This window comes from Haemaphysalis longicornis, unplaced genomic scaffold (genome assembly GCF_048455015.1).
Source record: "Haemaphysalis longicornis isolate Haplotype H1 unplaced genomic scaffold, Haemaphysalis longicornis Haplotype H1 scaffold_9, whole genome shotgun sequence".
NCBI lineage: Eukaryota > Metazoa > Arthropoda > Arachnida > Ixodida > Ixodidae > Haemaphysalis > Haemaphysalis longicornis.
The window spans coordinates 88,686,869-88,704,227 of NW_027526460.1; the positions used below are offsets into that span (position 1 = coordinate 88,686,869).

The 17,359-nt window shown below is 46.5% G+C and overlaps 1 protein-coding gene across 1 annotated transcript in view; it reads right to left on the minus strand.

The window, feature by feature from the left end:
* LOC144153299 (uncharacterized) overlaps positions 1-17,359 on the minus strand; it is a 74,684-nt gene that overhangs the window by 48,805 nt on the left and 8,520 nt on the right. Inside the window, 5 exon segments of the mRNA XM_077684950.1 lie at positions 2,429-2,538; positions 7,489-7,694; positions 10,881-11,012; positions 12,274-12,306; positions 14,983-15,112. Coding sequence (XP_077541076.1) covers positions 2,429-2,538; positions 7,489-7,694; positions 10,881-11,012; positions 12,274-12,306; positions 14,983-15,112 — 611 coding nt within the window.

The window sequence follows — 17,359 nt, forward strand, 5'->3', positions numbered from 1 at the left end:
ATTCTGGGATGATTACACGAGCCCTGAAACCTGCTAAGATTTTGTAAAGCTTTTCAAACTGATTGATTGTGGGGTTTAACGCGCCGACGCAACACAGGCGATGAGGCGCGCCGTAGTGGAGGGCTCCGGATTATTTTTGACCACCTGGGGATTGTTAAAGTGCGCCGAAATCTCGTACACACGGGCGTTTTTGCGTTTCGCCTCCATCAGAAAAGCGGCCGCCGCGACCGGGAATCGAACCCGCGACCTTGTTGTGCTCAGCAGCGCAACGCCTTAGCCACTGAGCCACCGCGGCGGGTAGCTTTTCAAACTCCTGCGCACTTTAAATGCCATGATATGGAACATCAATGGGAGCCAATTACATGGCCAATACGTGGGAAAATGAAGTACCAGAACCTTTCCCTAATGTGACACAGCTTTCGCTTGACGTGAACTTTTTTGCGCAACCTTACGCTAATTTTTAGTCACGTACCTGCGTTCAAATTGATACGGCGTAAATTATACATCTTTGACGTATTTCTAATAATCTGGCTCGGCAGTCTCATAAAGTGAAAGTTATTGAAAGCACATTACACTACAAGTGTGTTTCACAATGCTACAGTGTACTACAAAGTAAGGTGCGTCGTGCGGGGGAAAAACCAATAGAGCGCAAGGGTCCCTTTTGGGATGAAAAAATGTATGGAGCGCAGCCGTTCCCTAGAGAACTCCTGGTGCAGCCAGCGTCCCATTTAAGTTTTTAAATCCAACTCAACAGTTATCGAACGGGTTTTATAAAACTTTACACCATTAAAGGAAGAAATAAGACTATCTAGGGCAATAAATAGCGACTATTTAACAAACAAAACTTCTCAAACTAACTAGAAAGCAGCGCCCGCCAGGGGCGCTGCTTACAACAGGAGTTTTTCAGCAGAAATTTTCCGTACCAGCACCCGTACCAACACATAAATTTATTAAAAAGTGACCTCGCCCCGAGCAAAGTTCAGGCGTCATTTTTCACCGCAACAGAACGCGTCGCAGAACAGTTCTGTAAATAGATGCACGTGGTGGAAAAAATGACCAATGAAAATTCTTCAAATTTTTTTTTCCTGCTGTGTTTTTATAAACCGGAAGAAGGCGACGCCAAACTTCCTGCCATGAGCGCCATTCTTGTTTAAGATGGGCGTGTTATCGCTTCTCTTTTAAATATTGGCACTAAAAAGCCACAGCAATTTATGGATTACCGAATGTCCTTTATAGAAAATATGCTAAATTTTGGGCGGTTTTGTACAGATATTTTTGTATACTGTAGACACTGTTAAATTCTACCATCCCGGGCCTTGTGTGGCATCGGCAATTTTTTGTTCAACATTGCTTTTCTCTCATGAATGGATGAGATCCACCAAAAATGAAACGTGCAAAAACCTAGTTGCCAGCGCCACTTTTTTTTTATTGTTAGTAACATAGTGGAGGGCTGAAAGTTCTGGAGAATGGTAGGCATAACGCTGATATGTGTACAACGAATGCAACGCCGAAATGTAGCGTCTGTAGCACACGGTGTAATCATTTGACGAGCTCATAGCCATTGCTTGGTACATGCGCGCTATTTTTTTGATAAACGGTACTATGCTGTACCGACAAAAACAAGCGTTCTGAATATGTCTTAAAAACAAAAATGCTGATAATTACACGGTTTCAAGCCAGACCGCTCGAACAAAGAGGAAACAAGCAGACCTCTTAAACACAGTTTTCCCCGCTGCGACTACATACCAAAGAAGCGCAAAGGTGTATCCAGGAGAAACTAGTCTGCATGAAGCACCCCTGGGATATATTTCTATAAATGATATCAGCTAAAAAGTTTAGGTGTTAATATCTTCACTTGGCAACACTGAAAATGGCCATGACTGTGTCGCTTCGGCACAGACATGGCGTGGCTTGTGCCACTGCGCCCGTAACTCTAGGGAAAAAAAACACCGGCATGCGTCGTCTTCCCCGTTTTAACCAGATTCTCAACGGTGTTGCCAACAGATATTTTACTAATTGCACTCACATTGGAGTTGAGGCATTAGTTTGCGTTCCGAGGGGGACAGTTTGGAACGTCACACAGGTCGTGTGCTTCGCACGTACAAATACCGCTATCTCGTGGAGGCCGACGTGACCAGTGACGACACACACGCACGGTTACCCGCATGCGTGCCACGCCAGTGAATACTACCCTAAGCAATGTGCAGATAATTTTTTTTAATTTAATTTAAATTCAAGTCAAACTAATTCAACTCACTCGTATGCTTTATTTCGTTTAAATAAAACAGCGCTTAGGCCTGCAGAGTCCGTGACCCAAGCAGCCCGTTAGCTTGTACAAACACGAGTGCATGCATTCATGTACGTACAGTAGTGGTGCCCCGATAGATATACTAGGGGCGGCAATCCCCTGGCGCGAAACAAGGCTTACTCGTAGAGGGGCGCCAGCCTCTGCGTCAGCAGCGGCCCAGCCTCGTCGTAATCAGCGATCTCCAAGCCGAGGATGAGGCGATTGTCCTTCGGCAGCTGCTCCGTTAGTTTCTGCAGGAAGAGCGCCGCGTGCGTACACAGACAGTCAAGATTTCTCAATCGCGAGGTGGAATACAATGCCCTACTATGGGCCCTGTAATGTGCCAAACTAGTTAGAAAATGCGCCTAAATTTATTTCACAACGTAGTGCGATGAACCCAAACGGCATGAAAGGTTCCAAAAATTCTTTGAATTACAAAGGAATTGCAGATGATATCGAACGCTGCAAGATCGAATGGGGTGTGAACTTGGTTCGTGGTGTACACTTGGCGTCAAGGGTTTCTCGGGCATTTCGTCTGACTTGGTGTGAGCAAACAGCTAGTATCGGGTGAATTGTATGTGTCTTCGAAGGAAATGAACGACCAGGAAAATGAAACATGAAAGGAAATTGTTCATCGAAACTAAATGTAAACACAGTTTGCCTGCAACCTTCTCATCGAACCACTGATACCATCCCACAACGCTTTCTGTTGCCAAAACATTCGTACAAACTATGGAAAAAACACACTGGAATTCATGGGAGCAACTTGGTGGAATAGTTTTCATGCCAAAACCCAAAACCTTGCTTGATTTTTATTGTTTAGAAAACGTGCCAAGCAACATCTCATGTCTTAAAATAGCATTCCATAGGGTAATCTTTGTTCTTCCTTTTTATCTTTGCTTTTTTGCTGCAATTGCCACTGCCAACTTGTTATAAAAGTCTACTATTATTTATTTGGGACCCTTTGACAACATTGTTGGGCCCATGCGTACGGTCTATATGTATCTTTTCTTGGTTTAAGTAAATACACTTAAAACTTAAAACTTTAAATGGGTGAGCAACGCATATGCAAGCAAAAAAATAACACAATCTTACGGAAGGGGAAAGAAATAGATAAAAAAGAAAAGGCAACACCAAAAATTTTAAAACAAATAAAAAAGAAAGCCGGAAAGCGAGTACCAAGGAAAGAGATAACAAGGAAACAATACCACGCGACATAACATTCTTGCAAATGAGAAAAAAAGGTACTAAGAAACGAAATAAAGGAGGCAAAATGAATGGAACTATAACCAGCAGATTTGAGCACATACGAAAGAAGAGAGATCGCTGGAAAGGAGGACGGGGGCAACCATAAATAAGCAAGGCAAGAAAACAGCAAGGAAGACAGAAAAAATGGTAAGAGAACTGATTGAAATAGCGCAACACAACAGACAAATGACCAATAAACAAAAAAAAAGGCGGACCCAAAGACCGCGGATATTAATTAAAATTGATGGGCCAACTCGTGGAAGAAAGGACAGAGGGAAACAGAATTTTTTTTATTGTTTAACAAGCTATCTCGCCCCTGCGCGGATAGAAAAGAAACGTGTTTAAAATCCGCATGAATGCCAGCCATCAGCTTTTAGTCTTGTGCGAGCACCAGGGTCCGAACCTGAAAAATAAGGTGATATTCGCTAGTCCTGGCGGGTCAAGCGACGACCCAGAGCTACGCTGTGCCCGTGTACACGGTAACAGCGCTGCATCGACAAACGGAAAGACAGCGTCAGCTCCCATTTCACCCGTCTCTCCTCGGATTACGTGCGAGCCATTGTCGACGCCAATACTGCTTGCTGCCAGCCAGCCTTTTTTCATTCATTGCTCATGCCATATTGTCCATGCGATTCCTGATTCGCGTCGAGTTTCCTTAACCTGGATTTGTTGTTTAGATAGGTTTACTTTCAAGCTCTGCAGTACCCGCGTATACTTAGGACACAGCAGGTTTAGGTCAGGGTTGTGAAGAACAAACGAAAATACGGGCTTGCCGGGTCAGATTGCATTCCAAACGGACGAGCACTGTTTGGAATGGTACGTAACTATACACTATCACCGGAGTAATAATGAGTAAGTCAACCCTCTCTCGGCAGCCTGGCGGGCACAAAAACATGCAGAAGCAGCTTATAAAAATGAAAACGCAAAATAAAGATATGGCGTAGAAGAATAGTGGACTGATGCAACGGCATCAAAATTGGAAGGAAGCGTCCTCGGAGCCGGTCAGTTTACTTAATTGTCTCCATTTTTTTTTACATACTACTGCCTTCCTTGTGTTGCCAGGATATCCCCAACGATGGTTCTACTCAGTTTCCTTATATTTCTAGTTACTTCGACTTCCACTGATTGCATTTGGCTTTACGCCAGATCGGCTTGTCCACAATGGAGTCGGTTTTTCACGGAGCTTTTACCCTTTTTGTCTTCTGTGAAATCATAAGGGAAAACTACTGGACCATATGGACCTAACATACGAACCCGGCTACTGGTGAGCAGTGCGCAGTTATAAACATTAAGTAACAGCTTTAATATTTTGAAGTGACTTGATGACGACTCTGCAGTGAAGGATTTCTTGGCAAAAACATCCGCAGCTATGCTTTAGGCTTTAGTCATTGAATGGTGATTGAGGGTACACGTACTAAAACAAATGAAAAACTCTTTGTGTCTCCTGCTTTTGTGTCCCTCGCAAACTGCCGATTGATTTCTAGAGCAAAATATCAGCAGTAAAACATTAAAAAGAGAGGCAACCTAACTGCAAAACACCGACCTGACACGCGACTGATATATATTATCTGTGGGAGGGAGTCGCAGCAGGAAATTCTCAGAAGACAGCAGCCTCGTAGAGGCCGGAGGAACGGACAGAACCACCCTTATATAAACGCGAAAGCCTTCTGTGTCCTTGAGGAGAAAAATCTAGCGTAGTAAACAGCAGATGGCCCAAGATTCTACGCGCCTACAAGTCACCAGCGATGCAACTACATTAGTATAAGGAGGACCGATGAGACCGGCTGAATAACAAAGCTCCAGAAGAATATTTGAGCTCTTTACCATAGCTACCGCACTCCAGTGAAACCTTTCACCATCGCGGCCTACACACAAGAAATGCACCGTGAAATTGCCCACTCCCTACTTACCTCAAGATGCTCACGCTGCGCAAAAGTACCCCAGCAAACCTCTCTCATCTGGTGTGTTCATGTCCGACTTTTGCCAAACACGGAACAGTAACGGCACCGCAACTGCACCCTGGCCGGCACCAAGTTGACACAGAATTACACCGTCACCACATAGCCCTTTATTCTCTCAAGAGCAGTCTGGCGCGAGTTGTCTGAGCGGGGAACTCGCCAAACCTTTTCGCGGTGGACTATTTTGCCTGACCCACCAGTTATGATGCACTCATGCGAAGAGTGGAGCTAAAAACAATTGAACCCTAATCAGTGTGAACAGGGGGGGGGGGGGGGGACAAAGTGAATTCCATGAACTGCCCCATTTCCACGGTGCTTTAACTCTCCCCTCCCCTTTCCCTTTCTCAGTTTAGACCATCGGTTTCCCGTTGCAATAAAAAGCTTTGCTACAGTCGCCGGTCGACGTTCCGCACCATCACGGGCTGCGGTAAGGTCCCGAAAGTTGGGCAGCCCGAAAAAACAAATTCTCGCAAAAATGTCCCGCGATTTACCGAGCGGGCTAAAAAGATTGTCAATCTATCTCTGTAGGGCGCTGTGTTTCCGTACAATGCAAACAGAACACGACCGATTATTTGCAAATAAACGGCCACCGCGGCGACAGGCGGCTGACTTCCTTCCTTTATGCAGCTCGCGGAACGGGGCAGCAAGCGGTGCCTGCTACCGAGCATGTATGCGAGATATGCAACACAGGTTGCAGGTTACAGAAAAAAAAATGGCAGCGATGACGTTGGCGTTCTTGGTAGATTCTGTCTAGCAATTGAAAGATTTAAGCCTGGCAAGATGAACCAGAAGGGTTGCAGACATCCGAAATTTCGGTCGGTGTTATACATTGATTGATTGATTATAGGGTATAACGCGCCGACGCAACGCAGGCGATGAGGCACGCCGTAGTGGAGGGCTCCGGATTATTTTTGACCACCTGGGGATTGTTAAAGTGCGCCGAAATCTCGTACACACGGGCGTTTTTGCGTTTCGCCTCCATCAGAAAAGCGGCCGCCGCGACCGGGAATCGAACCCGCGACCTTGTTGTGCTCAGCAGCACAACGCCTTACCCATTGAGCCACCACGGCGGGTGGTGTTATACATTGACTCTGTGGAATGCATGACGGTGCGATGCAGAAAAGGGGGGGGGGAGGGGGGGGGGGGAGGGGGGGGGGGTCCTACTACAACTGCAATAGAGCGTTCTGCACTACTCCACTGGTGTCCTCAATACAAAAAAAAGTGGTAGAAACGTCCTGCCAAGAGAGCTCCAGGGCACGTGATGGAAAGAGATAGGTTAAACGCTTCGCAGATTTCTGCGTGCACATGTGTTAAGTGCGGTCGACCCTGCAAGCACGCCAACAGGGTCTAGGTGGAGAAGGAGAAAAACACCGATAAGAGAGCGAAATTGCCGGAACCTGTTGCTAGTGCTCAGGCGTTGTCGCTGAACTCACGACGCATCACAGAGTAGACAAGCATTAAACATGTATGCTAAGAAAAGCTCTAATGTTTTTGCACTCAAGCCACGTAAGCAGACTTAATTTTCCGTACTTATATTGTGATCCCTTGTTTCGCTTGCAATGTTCCGCTCTCTCCCGTACATGAAGTGCATAAAACGCACAGTAACAGCTCAGAAGCCATGGGAGGAGCACACTCCTCTACTTGCTGTGGATTGCAAAGATGCACGGTGGTAAACAAATAAAGAATAACCCGAAAATAAGAACCAGAATATGCAAACTCGGAGAATATGATTTGTCGCGACAAAATATTGGCGCGCTAGTTGTATACAGCGCATTTCCAAACTTGCCAAATTTGACTTGTTTGGACAGAAATGTCGCGATCTGTGTCTTGTGATTCATATTTTTGCGTTCGCGTTCAATTTGCCTATCCCTTTACGTAGAACGATGCGTGTTCGCAACGGAGCACCCCTTGATAGGCGGGGAGGGTGTACCTGTTTAGGTTTCTTGGCCTTCCATGTAGTCACAGGGTAAGGATTAAGATGATGTGGAGGAATACCTGGAGCGACGAGGCCAGTTTCCAAGCTTCGGTGGACAGGATGCGGATGTCGGTGATGGCCACTCCCTGCGCGTACGACAGCTTGATGGCCTCCCGGAGCGCGGCCGCCTCCGCCGCGAAGTCGCGCCAGCCTTGCATGCGTACGAACAGCTTCACGTCACGGTGCAGACCTCGCACGAGCTTTTCCAGCGCCGCCTCCCGCTCACCTGCACGAAGGCGGCGCTTGTGTGCGAAGCAGCTTGCAGGAACCTCACTGTAGGAGCTTGTTAAGGGGCTCGTAGTGTCCGTTGAAGCTAGTCAAGCCAGGTGGAGGTACCCCAGTGGGCCGACAGATGGCGCAGCCTTCTGGACGGCAGCCCAGTTCCCGATATCGGATCGGGGCACGTCCACCGACTATGTATGCCCCGATCAACTGCCTGACTTCTGTGGCTGAGCTTCGAGTGCGTACATACCGCGGCAAGGGGTGTTGTGAGTGGCCCCCGCCTTTGCGGGAGGTGGCCGCCAGAGTGCCGAAGTATAGTGCCTAGAATATAGCCGAAGTGAGCTGCGCTGTTAAGCATATTCACGGCCCTGTAAATGGCTAATTTTTAACGCGAAAATGTTTCATTCCCGGATACACGAAGATTTTGCTGACGTCATATCCGTCACGGAAGTGACGCCTGCACAACGAAGCAAGCGGCCAGTAAAGGGTGCACCCCTGCACACGGGGCCTTCTTGCGGGGAAGCAACCTTTGGTACTGAAGAGTACGTTATACTTAGGGTTGTTTGTTTTCGGGTTTTATGTTTTAACACGAAAGTGTTTTATGCTGCGATGCCCCCAGATTTCACTGACGTCATATCCGTCACGGAAATGACGCCAATACACCTTTGCCGAAGCGACCCGCCAGCAGGACGTCGCCCGCCCAGCACACCCACAAGACAGCCGCCGACCCACAAATCATGCTCAGCTGCAGATTTCGCACCACATTTCACTTTAATGTTTGACTGATTCCTATGACAGGGGAATTAACCACAGTTTTTAAGCCTCACACGTTGCTGGGTGATTCAAAGAGTTGGAAAGTCGACGCATCGGCACGCATCTTCGATGGCGTGTGTAATGGTTTGCGACATGCTTTTTGTTTATATTCAAGCTTAAATGGTCGTAGAACCCCCCACTTATTATGGACAGATGAGCGGCACATGACCATGCAAGTAGTCGGGAAAAGTGGCGTAAAAGCCGTTTCTAAAGGCGTTAGACAATGTCCGTGGAAAGGGACGATTATAAGCAGGGGGGAAGAAGGGGAGGGGTGGGTAAAGGGCGTGGGATACTGTTTTATTTCTGTGCAACGTACGCGAAGTCCGTCACCTTTTCATCATCGCACAAAAGGAATGTGTTCCGGAGTTAATCGACACTGCTGTTGTTGGAGCGGACGTTTTAGTGGTCTGACTGCCCTCATCCCTTCGGCTGCTTCTGGATGGACCAGCAAGCTTTAAGTTCAGCTCAACATTTCGCAAGCTTTTTGAAGTACTAACTACGGCTTGCCGCCGCCGGCCTCCATTTTTACGACCATGCGGCACGAAACGCGGTTTCTGTCAGCTCGCACATCTCTCGCAAAGTGAATTAATCTTATTCTAGAGAGACTTTAAGGAAAATACACTTGAAGTGTTCTGAATTCGAATGAACACGGACCGATGTTATACTCCGTGCACTGCTACTAACAAGTGTTTTCGCTTAAATATCAGTACAAAGCAAATACGCTTAGACAGAGTCTGTTTGGCATACGTAGACTACAGTTAAGGGTATCTAGATTTGTTCCCCCATTTCCGAAACACTCAACTCGCACAGTATACTTTTCGGTAAGAAAGGACAATTATAAAATGTTTCCGTACCCTTATCAGAGCCTTTTGAGCATATTTATGTGGATCAACAGCTCATTTTTTATTTCTTTTAACTTTCTACGTCTCGCAACTGACATTTAAAGACTACACTGGTACACTTGTATGCGCTGATTTTGCAACGCAGAAAGGAGACGAAACATTACGACTTGTTCTTGTGCCGGATTTAACCTTTGCAGTCGAAGTTGCATAGAATTGATTTCTACCTAGAAATTCGGAGACCAATAAATTTCACTGAAGTGAGATGACTACTACCCGCCGCTGTGGCTCAGTGGCTAAGGCTTGGTGAGCCCATAGATGCGGGTTTGATTCCCGACGACGGTGGCCGCTTTTCTGATGGAGGCAAAAAACGAAAACGCCCGTGTGTTCCGAGATTTCGTTGCGCGTTAAAGGTAACCCCAGGTGTTCAAAATAAAACATGAGCCCTCTACTAGGGTGCGCCGAATCGCTTGGGTAGCGCCGGCGCGTTAAACTTCTCAGTCAATAAAGATGAATACTTACACTAGAATGCCCCTTGTCTGCGAGTCTGAGAAGTGAAAAACTGTAACAGCTGCAATAAACCTTCAAAACGTGAATAACATGTTTCTCCGTTTTGTCGTATACCTGTGCCATGAGAGCGGTACACCACAATCTCTCCGAAATAATAAGCGGAGATATTTTTTCTCCCAGTTGCGGTTGTAATAAGGCTGCTACTTACATTGAGCGTTGTCATTGGCATTTAAAGTTTCTATTGGCATTTAAGTTTTCCTAAAGCTGGCTTGCAGTGGTTTACTCAATGTTCGTCATCCCTACGTACGCAGGGGCGGCATCACACAAAACTGAGTCATGTACGGAAGAATTGAGAAGTTCTGAGTACGCAATTTACGCGTGGAGGCGAATTCATGTGATGCTTTAAATAAAGATCGCACTGTGGCTTAAAGCATAGAAGCCAGACACAGGCTCAGAGATCGACATTAGTGGATGCCTTCAGTACAATGGAACACCCGGAGTTGTTCAGTACCAATTAAAACATCATACACTCGAGCTAAAAATCGTACCCTCTGCCTATAGAGTCGAAAATAACTTTTTCATTAGTTACCTTTGAAATCTCTCCTTCGTTACCGTGTGCCCTGTGAGCCGGTGAGTGAGCACAACGGAGATTAAAATTTCACTCACTAAGTGAGCGCGAAATTATAGAAGAAATACCAACATCGGTAACAATTAATATGAGGCTTGGCGAGCAATTTTAAGCGCCGTCTTGCACCACCTTCCTTTGACCTGCAATTTCGACGGCTCAGGCTTTCTTCCCGTTGCTCCAGTCGATCCACGTCGTTCGGGCTGTGCTCGCTCGATTGCGCGGCCGTTTCAATATTGAATGCTCCCTTGGGCTATGTTCGAGATATTGTCCTCGCCATTTCTCTAGATGTCTTCAGCACAATAAAATGTGCAGTGCACAACTCGAGTGTAAAAATTTTCTGAGGTAAGTACGAGAAAGATCTTCTGCGCTGAGTGCGTGCTTTTCGGGCGTATGTACTCACTATTGTTCATGACCCGCTCGGGATTGCTGAGTGGTTCGGCACTCAGCACGACGTGCGTGCAGTACGGCGAGACCGGGCTGACGGTGGCATTCGTCCACCTGGGGCTCAGGAAGCAGACGAAAGGGCGACCCGCTGAAACGTGAACACCGTTTTTGTTTTGTTCTAGAGAATAAAGAAACCACCATAACATGTTCTTCAAACGAGAGGCCACGTAACGTGATAACCAAGCGCATTTATAGCAGCGTACACCCTGTTCGGAACTTACTCGGCGTTGCAAAGAGGTCTGGTCGGTAAACCGTCGTACGTGCTGAAAGGAGCAATGGAAGAAGTCAGGAAGGTAAAATGTTTGTTGTTTTGCGTGGCAGTTGCAGAGCTGTGAATCCAATCTACTTTGGTGATTAAGACGTGGCTCTAAACGTCTTTAACGCGCGAATTGTTAGTGAACTAGCATTTCATATCTTGTCATACCTGCCAGCTGCGCTTAAACTGACGCCATCACATCGAAGCGGAAATGACAAAAGCGTACAGTGGAAAAAGCGACAACAGCAGGAAATGTAAGACATACAGCGTAGGCTATAGGCTCAACATTTCGCCTTGAAGTCTTATGGCGTTAACCAGTTTCCCCAGCCTGAGGTGCGGTGAGTTTGATGATGCTTGGCTCTTAATTTTCACGTTAGAGCTGTGAACAGTTGCGCATAAACATACGCCTAAAAGGGGCTGTTGACCGATGCTCTTAATCGCAGTAACGGGAAGGAGGACGCAAATATGCAAAGGAAAAGGCATGACGACGGTTTAGTGGCCAGACATTAAACCAAACAGACTTAGATGCCCTTTAACTTTTCACATTAATGATATTCACGGGTTTGTTGCGAATACTAACTCCAACGCCTGAATACACCAACTAAGACCCCAGTCATAGTCATTCTGCGTTACACAAAGAACACTTTAGATGTTCAGGTGGAAAGAGGTAAGCAAGCAAGCTAGCCTGCAAGCATGCTCAGATTTCATTTTCCCCGCCCACGCCATGTCAATAGAACTATTTCAGAGCGTGGTTATCTTGATACCTTGTGCACATGTATCCTTGTATCCTTGTGCACTTTATGTTCATTTCGATATTTATAGTTTTGATGCACAGTTTTATGCATGTTCACCGTTGTGCTCAATGGGATTAGTAACTGCCGTACGCTCGGACCACAGGATGCGGTCTGGAGTATGTATAAAGAAATGAAGCGAGTCGATTAAAACAACTATAGCGTTAACACTTCGCATCGTACCTTTTAAACCAGACATTCGCTGCGGAGGGCTCGACGGTAGATAACCTGGGGAGTATTTTATGAATGCATGATACAGAAAAATACAGCCTCGCTGTTGTTGTCAGTTACAAAAGACTTACCTGCTAGGTAGCTCGCCGTGTCGTCGGGCACAGCTGCGGAGGAAAGTTTTGTTTTAGTAAAAACGCACGGATCAAATGGTTCGCTACAAACCATATCAGAAAACCGTACGAGGTTGCGAAGGTAGCCTCTCTTTTTAACGTCCAAGATGATAGGTGTATCCTCGTGAACTTTACTTGCTGATTTATTCGAACTACGTTTCTTCTAGCTTTATTTGTTTGTTTTTGCCGTTGTGCATTCGTGGGCCCAAGACTACGTGTCAGATAGTATTGTACGTCCGGACAGCTGTTCGCTATTATATTTTTGCAAAAGTAAATTTAACCAAAGCCATTTATTAAAATGACACTGGCAGAATCCAATACCATAAGAAACTTGCAGATATTTTTCTCTGGCTAGCGCAGCACAATGTCAGTCGAGCTTCGAATTCTAGCTATCCGTAGTTAGTCTGGTAAGATTTTTATTCGGGCAGAGAAACGAAGTTCCCCGCTCGGCGTATGCATCTCTAAGTGGGCGCCTGGAAGTTAAAAGCCAACTGCGCCACGGACCCAACTTCAACCTGCTATGTCAAGCTTGCGAGGGGGTTACCTTCCGTCAGCCTGGGTAGTAGTTGATGCTTGGATTTAGTTCGGCTGTCGATTTCGATGTACTCTGAAAATAAAAAAAATAGCGACGCCTTTTGGTCGTGTCGTATTGGTGGCGGAATGAATACAATCATGATTATGATAACGTCGGTTATAACGACTGCGGCGACAGAATATCGGTTATAATTGTGAAGTGGTGATTAGGGCTTAGTTGAAAAATCACCATGTTAATTCATAATATTAAACAACTACGTTGAACATCATGTTTAGAAAAAACGCACGACCTTGTAAGTGCACCTAAAAATTGTGAAAATTCATTTTTTCCTCCCACATATTTATGTACAATAAACATTTTAGCTCAACTCCGGGAAGCCCTTGATCATTCGCTTGGGAGAAACTATTCACGACTGGACTCGAGTCTAAACGATTGTTTAAGTCCTATAGTCTGAATGTTTTTTTGAACAGTTTATGATGTTTTAAGCTTTGGGGTCTGTCGTGGAGCGCCGCATTACGGCAGCTTTCACCGCACTCTGCGGGTCTTGTTTGCACCGTGCATGTTTGAAAACTCCTTTCTACTGCTTTCTGCGTGTATCCCCTTTCCCCAATGGGCCCGGTGCCTCCTTTCTGTCGCGCGGTTGCTGACCGTGGCGGCGATACACATACAGACCCAAATACCCGATCAAAGAGCCACGCATTTTAGTTCCACCGCGCTTACCTTAGCGCTGGCGCGGCACCGGCAAACGATCCGTGTCATTTTTATCCTGCGCAGTAATATCTCTGAATTTTATCAACGGGGGTTAATGAATTGTGACGGCCAGTCGCGACCCTTGCGAGTTGGTTTTACGAATCGACTGTGTGTTGTTTGTGTGCGTCTGCCGACGCGGTGCGCGGGCTCCGACAGCGCAGACTGCGACAGAGCGTTTAGGTACTTTTCCGCATTGCACTGATGCTGGGGGGAAGAAGACACTTGCAGGGATCATGGGACTTGGTTATTACGGCGTGTCCAGAACCCTCTCGCGCGTCCGCTGACGGTAGCGGCGTTCGACTCACCGCCTCTCCAGCTCTGCAAGAATGCTTTTGTTTCTGTGCGTTTGACTCTGACGACCGCTTGACCCCTCCTTTCCACCTCTTTCCTCAACAGCATACGCCGGCTCCTATCACGGGACCTATAAAAAGTGCTCTGTAAATTTGCGCTTTTCGGTGCCGTGCGCAATGACCTGGAAGACTGGAGACCGCTGTGAATTCTGACTATAAATTCTCGCCCTTCCGCGAGCCGGAAGTACGTCGTCGGCATCAGAACGAGGCGTTACTCCGCCATGGGCATGTTGTAAGCCTGCCAGAAGGATGCTGCTCCCCCTGTATCACCGCTGCTCTCTCCTCGTCGTGCATTGAAGAATTTTGCTCTTGGCTATTCGTCGCTCGAACGGAGGGAACTCCCGTGCAAGCCGCTCATCCACAACGCTACCACGACATCGACGGAGGCTGGTTCAGACACGCCTTCAGCAAAGTCACTCTGGTAACACTGGGCAACTTGTTTTGCCTCCGTGATTTCCTCTAAGGTATTATGGACTTCTTGCGCGCCGAAAGTTTAGTTGGACGAGTTAAAGGGTGTTCCGAGAGCTTGCCTATACACTTCTCTTATCGTAGCGTTGATTCTTGTATTTTCGTCCACCTTAAGCGTCAAGAAACGTGTTAAGTACACTATGCGGCTACTAGCAGCTACTGTACTACCGTGATCACGTTGGCCTCCTCCATTCCGTGGATTCTATTGGCTACCCTGAAAACCAGTCTAGACGTTTGGTGGACGCCTTTTTATGAAGCTTTCATCGTTTTGTGATTTTGTCCGTTGGCTTGAATTTTCAAGCCAAGGATCCTGATAGCCGCTACGAGTCGAACGAGATCAACATCGCTGAAGAACTCGATTGCGAGAACTTGTTAGGTTGATGGAGTGAGAATTCTGATTTCTGCGGCGACAGCTATAGACCTCTCGATACCCTCGCTTCAGAACCTGGCATCAGAATACGCGGGAAGACTTTGCAAGGTTTGCACACGCGTATTGAGTCCTTGCGGTCGGCCCCTTTTATTTCTGCGGCGCCGAAAAAAAAACAGAAAAACACAAACGTGGCTCACTTTCCGCTACAGCGGCGACGCGGGCGAATTTAAGAGTGCGCAGGCTTCCGCAAGTTCCAGTGGCCTCTTCCAGGTCGACGTTGAACAAGGCCACGCAGCTGCCTGGGTTTTCGTTGAAAATCATCGAGACCTGCACCGCAACGGAGCAAAATTATGGCCAACCTCGGCCCTCCCTCCCTCCCTCCCTCCCTCCCTCCCTCCCTCACTCACTCACTCACTCACTCACTCACTCACTCACTCACTCACTCACTCACTCACTCACTCACTCACTCACTCACTCACTCACTCACTCACTCACTCACTCACTCACTCACTCACTCACTCACTCACTCACTCACTCACTCACTCACTCACTCACTCACTCACTCACTCACTCACTCACTCACTCACTCACTCACTCACTCACTCACTCACTCACTCACTCACTCACTCACTCACTCACTCACTCACTCACTCACTCACTCACTCACTCACTCACTCACTCACTCACTCACTCACTCACTCACTCACTCACTCACTCACTCACTCACTCACTCACTCACTCACTCACTCACTCACTCACTCACTCACTCACTCACTCACTCACTCACTCACTCACTCACTCACTCACTCACTCACTCACTCACTCACTCACTCACTCACTCACTCACTCACTCACTCACTCACTCACTCACTCACTCACTCACTCACTCACTCACTCACTCACTCACTCACTCACTCACTCACTCACTCACTCACTCACTCACTCACTCACTCACTCACTCACTCACTCACTCACTCACTCACTCACTCACTCACTCACTCACTCACTCACTCACTCACTCACTCACTCACTCACTCACTCACTCACTCACTCACTCACTCACTCACTCACTCACTCACTCACTCACTCACTCACTCACTCACTCACTCACTCACTCACTCACTCACTCACTCACTCACTCACTCACTCACTCACTCACTCACTCACTCACTCACTCACTCACTCACTCACTCACTCACTCACTCACTCACTCACTCACTCACTCACTCACTCACTCACTCACTCACTCACTCACTCACTCACTCACTCACTCACTCACTCACTCACTCACTCACTCACTCACTCACTCACTCACTCACTCACTCACTCACTCACTCACTCACTCACTCACTCACTCACTCACTCACTCACTCACTCACTCACTCACTCACTCACTCACTCAACACATGTTCCATTGCGCCTTTCCAAAATATGACGTAGAACGTGCTACTGCAAAAGAACCAGCCAATGAGAAGTAGTCATTGTACTAATGACCATCTGTGTATTCTCGCGTACATCCTCTACTGGCTCAGATGAACAAAATCTCAGGCGGGACCAAGAAGAGAATCCCTCGCAACATCACTTCATGGTTTTTCTCGTGTTTCAAGCAGTGCTACCTGACGACACTAGGAATAATCTATTGGACAAGGCTTTATCAAAAGCATGTTAGCTCAACGAACTAAATTTATAAATAAATAAATAAATAAATAAATAAATAAATAAATAAATAAATAAATAAATAAATAAATAAATAAATAAATAAATAAATAAATAAATAAAAAAATAAATAAATAAATAAATAAATAAATAAATAAATAAATAAATAAATAAATAAATAAATAAATAAATATAAATAAATAAATAAATAAATAAATAAATGTCAACGTTGATGGTAGAGTGAGTTTGCTTACCATATTCTTAAATCCACAGCGCTCAAAAAACAAAAACGAAACCCAAGGAGGAGAGGGAGAGAGACAGCGCCTGTTCATCTCGCTCTCCCTCACGTTCGTGTTTTTGCGCACTGTGAATTCAAGAGAAAAAAATAATACAGGCAACACCAACGACAACCGGCACGGTACCAGTCAAGCCCATGCTGTGAAGGCTGTTTGTCCGTGCTCCCAACATCGCGGAGAACAATGTTGAATAAAGAGTTCTTTCGATTTGTCGCTACAGGTGGGCGAGTTTGAAGCACGTGGTCTGCTACCGTGCGTAACCTTGCGGCTTCTCCCACGCTCGAGCGCTACCACTCCAATTCACCACGGTGTAACAAGGTTGATTTCAATGAGCGCGAGCGTATATTCTCTGACCTTCAAGGCTCGATTGCGTAGCGGGTGGGTGGAGCTCGACGATAATAAATAAACAAAGCACCAGCAGTGAAGCCAGTGCCGCAACTGTTACGGCGGAAAAAGGTACGTAATCTTGCTGACTTGAAAGAAGCTATAACTGGGCCGAATAATTAGGCCAGCGTTGGGATAAACAATAAGATAAGATAAGATAAGATAAGATAATCTTTATTTCTCCAGAAGAAACTGGAAGGTCGTCCGGGCTAAAAGCTGCTAAAGACAGCTTGACAGT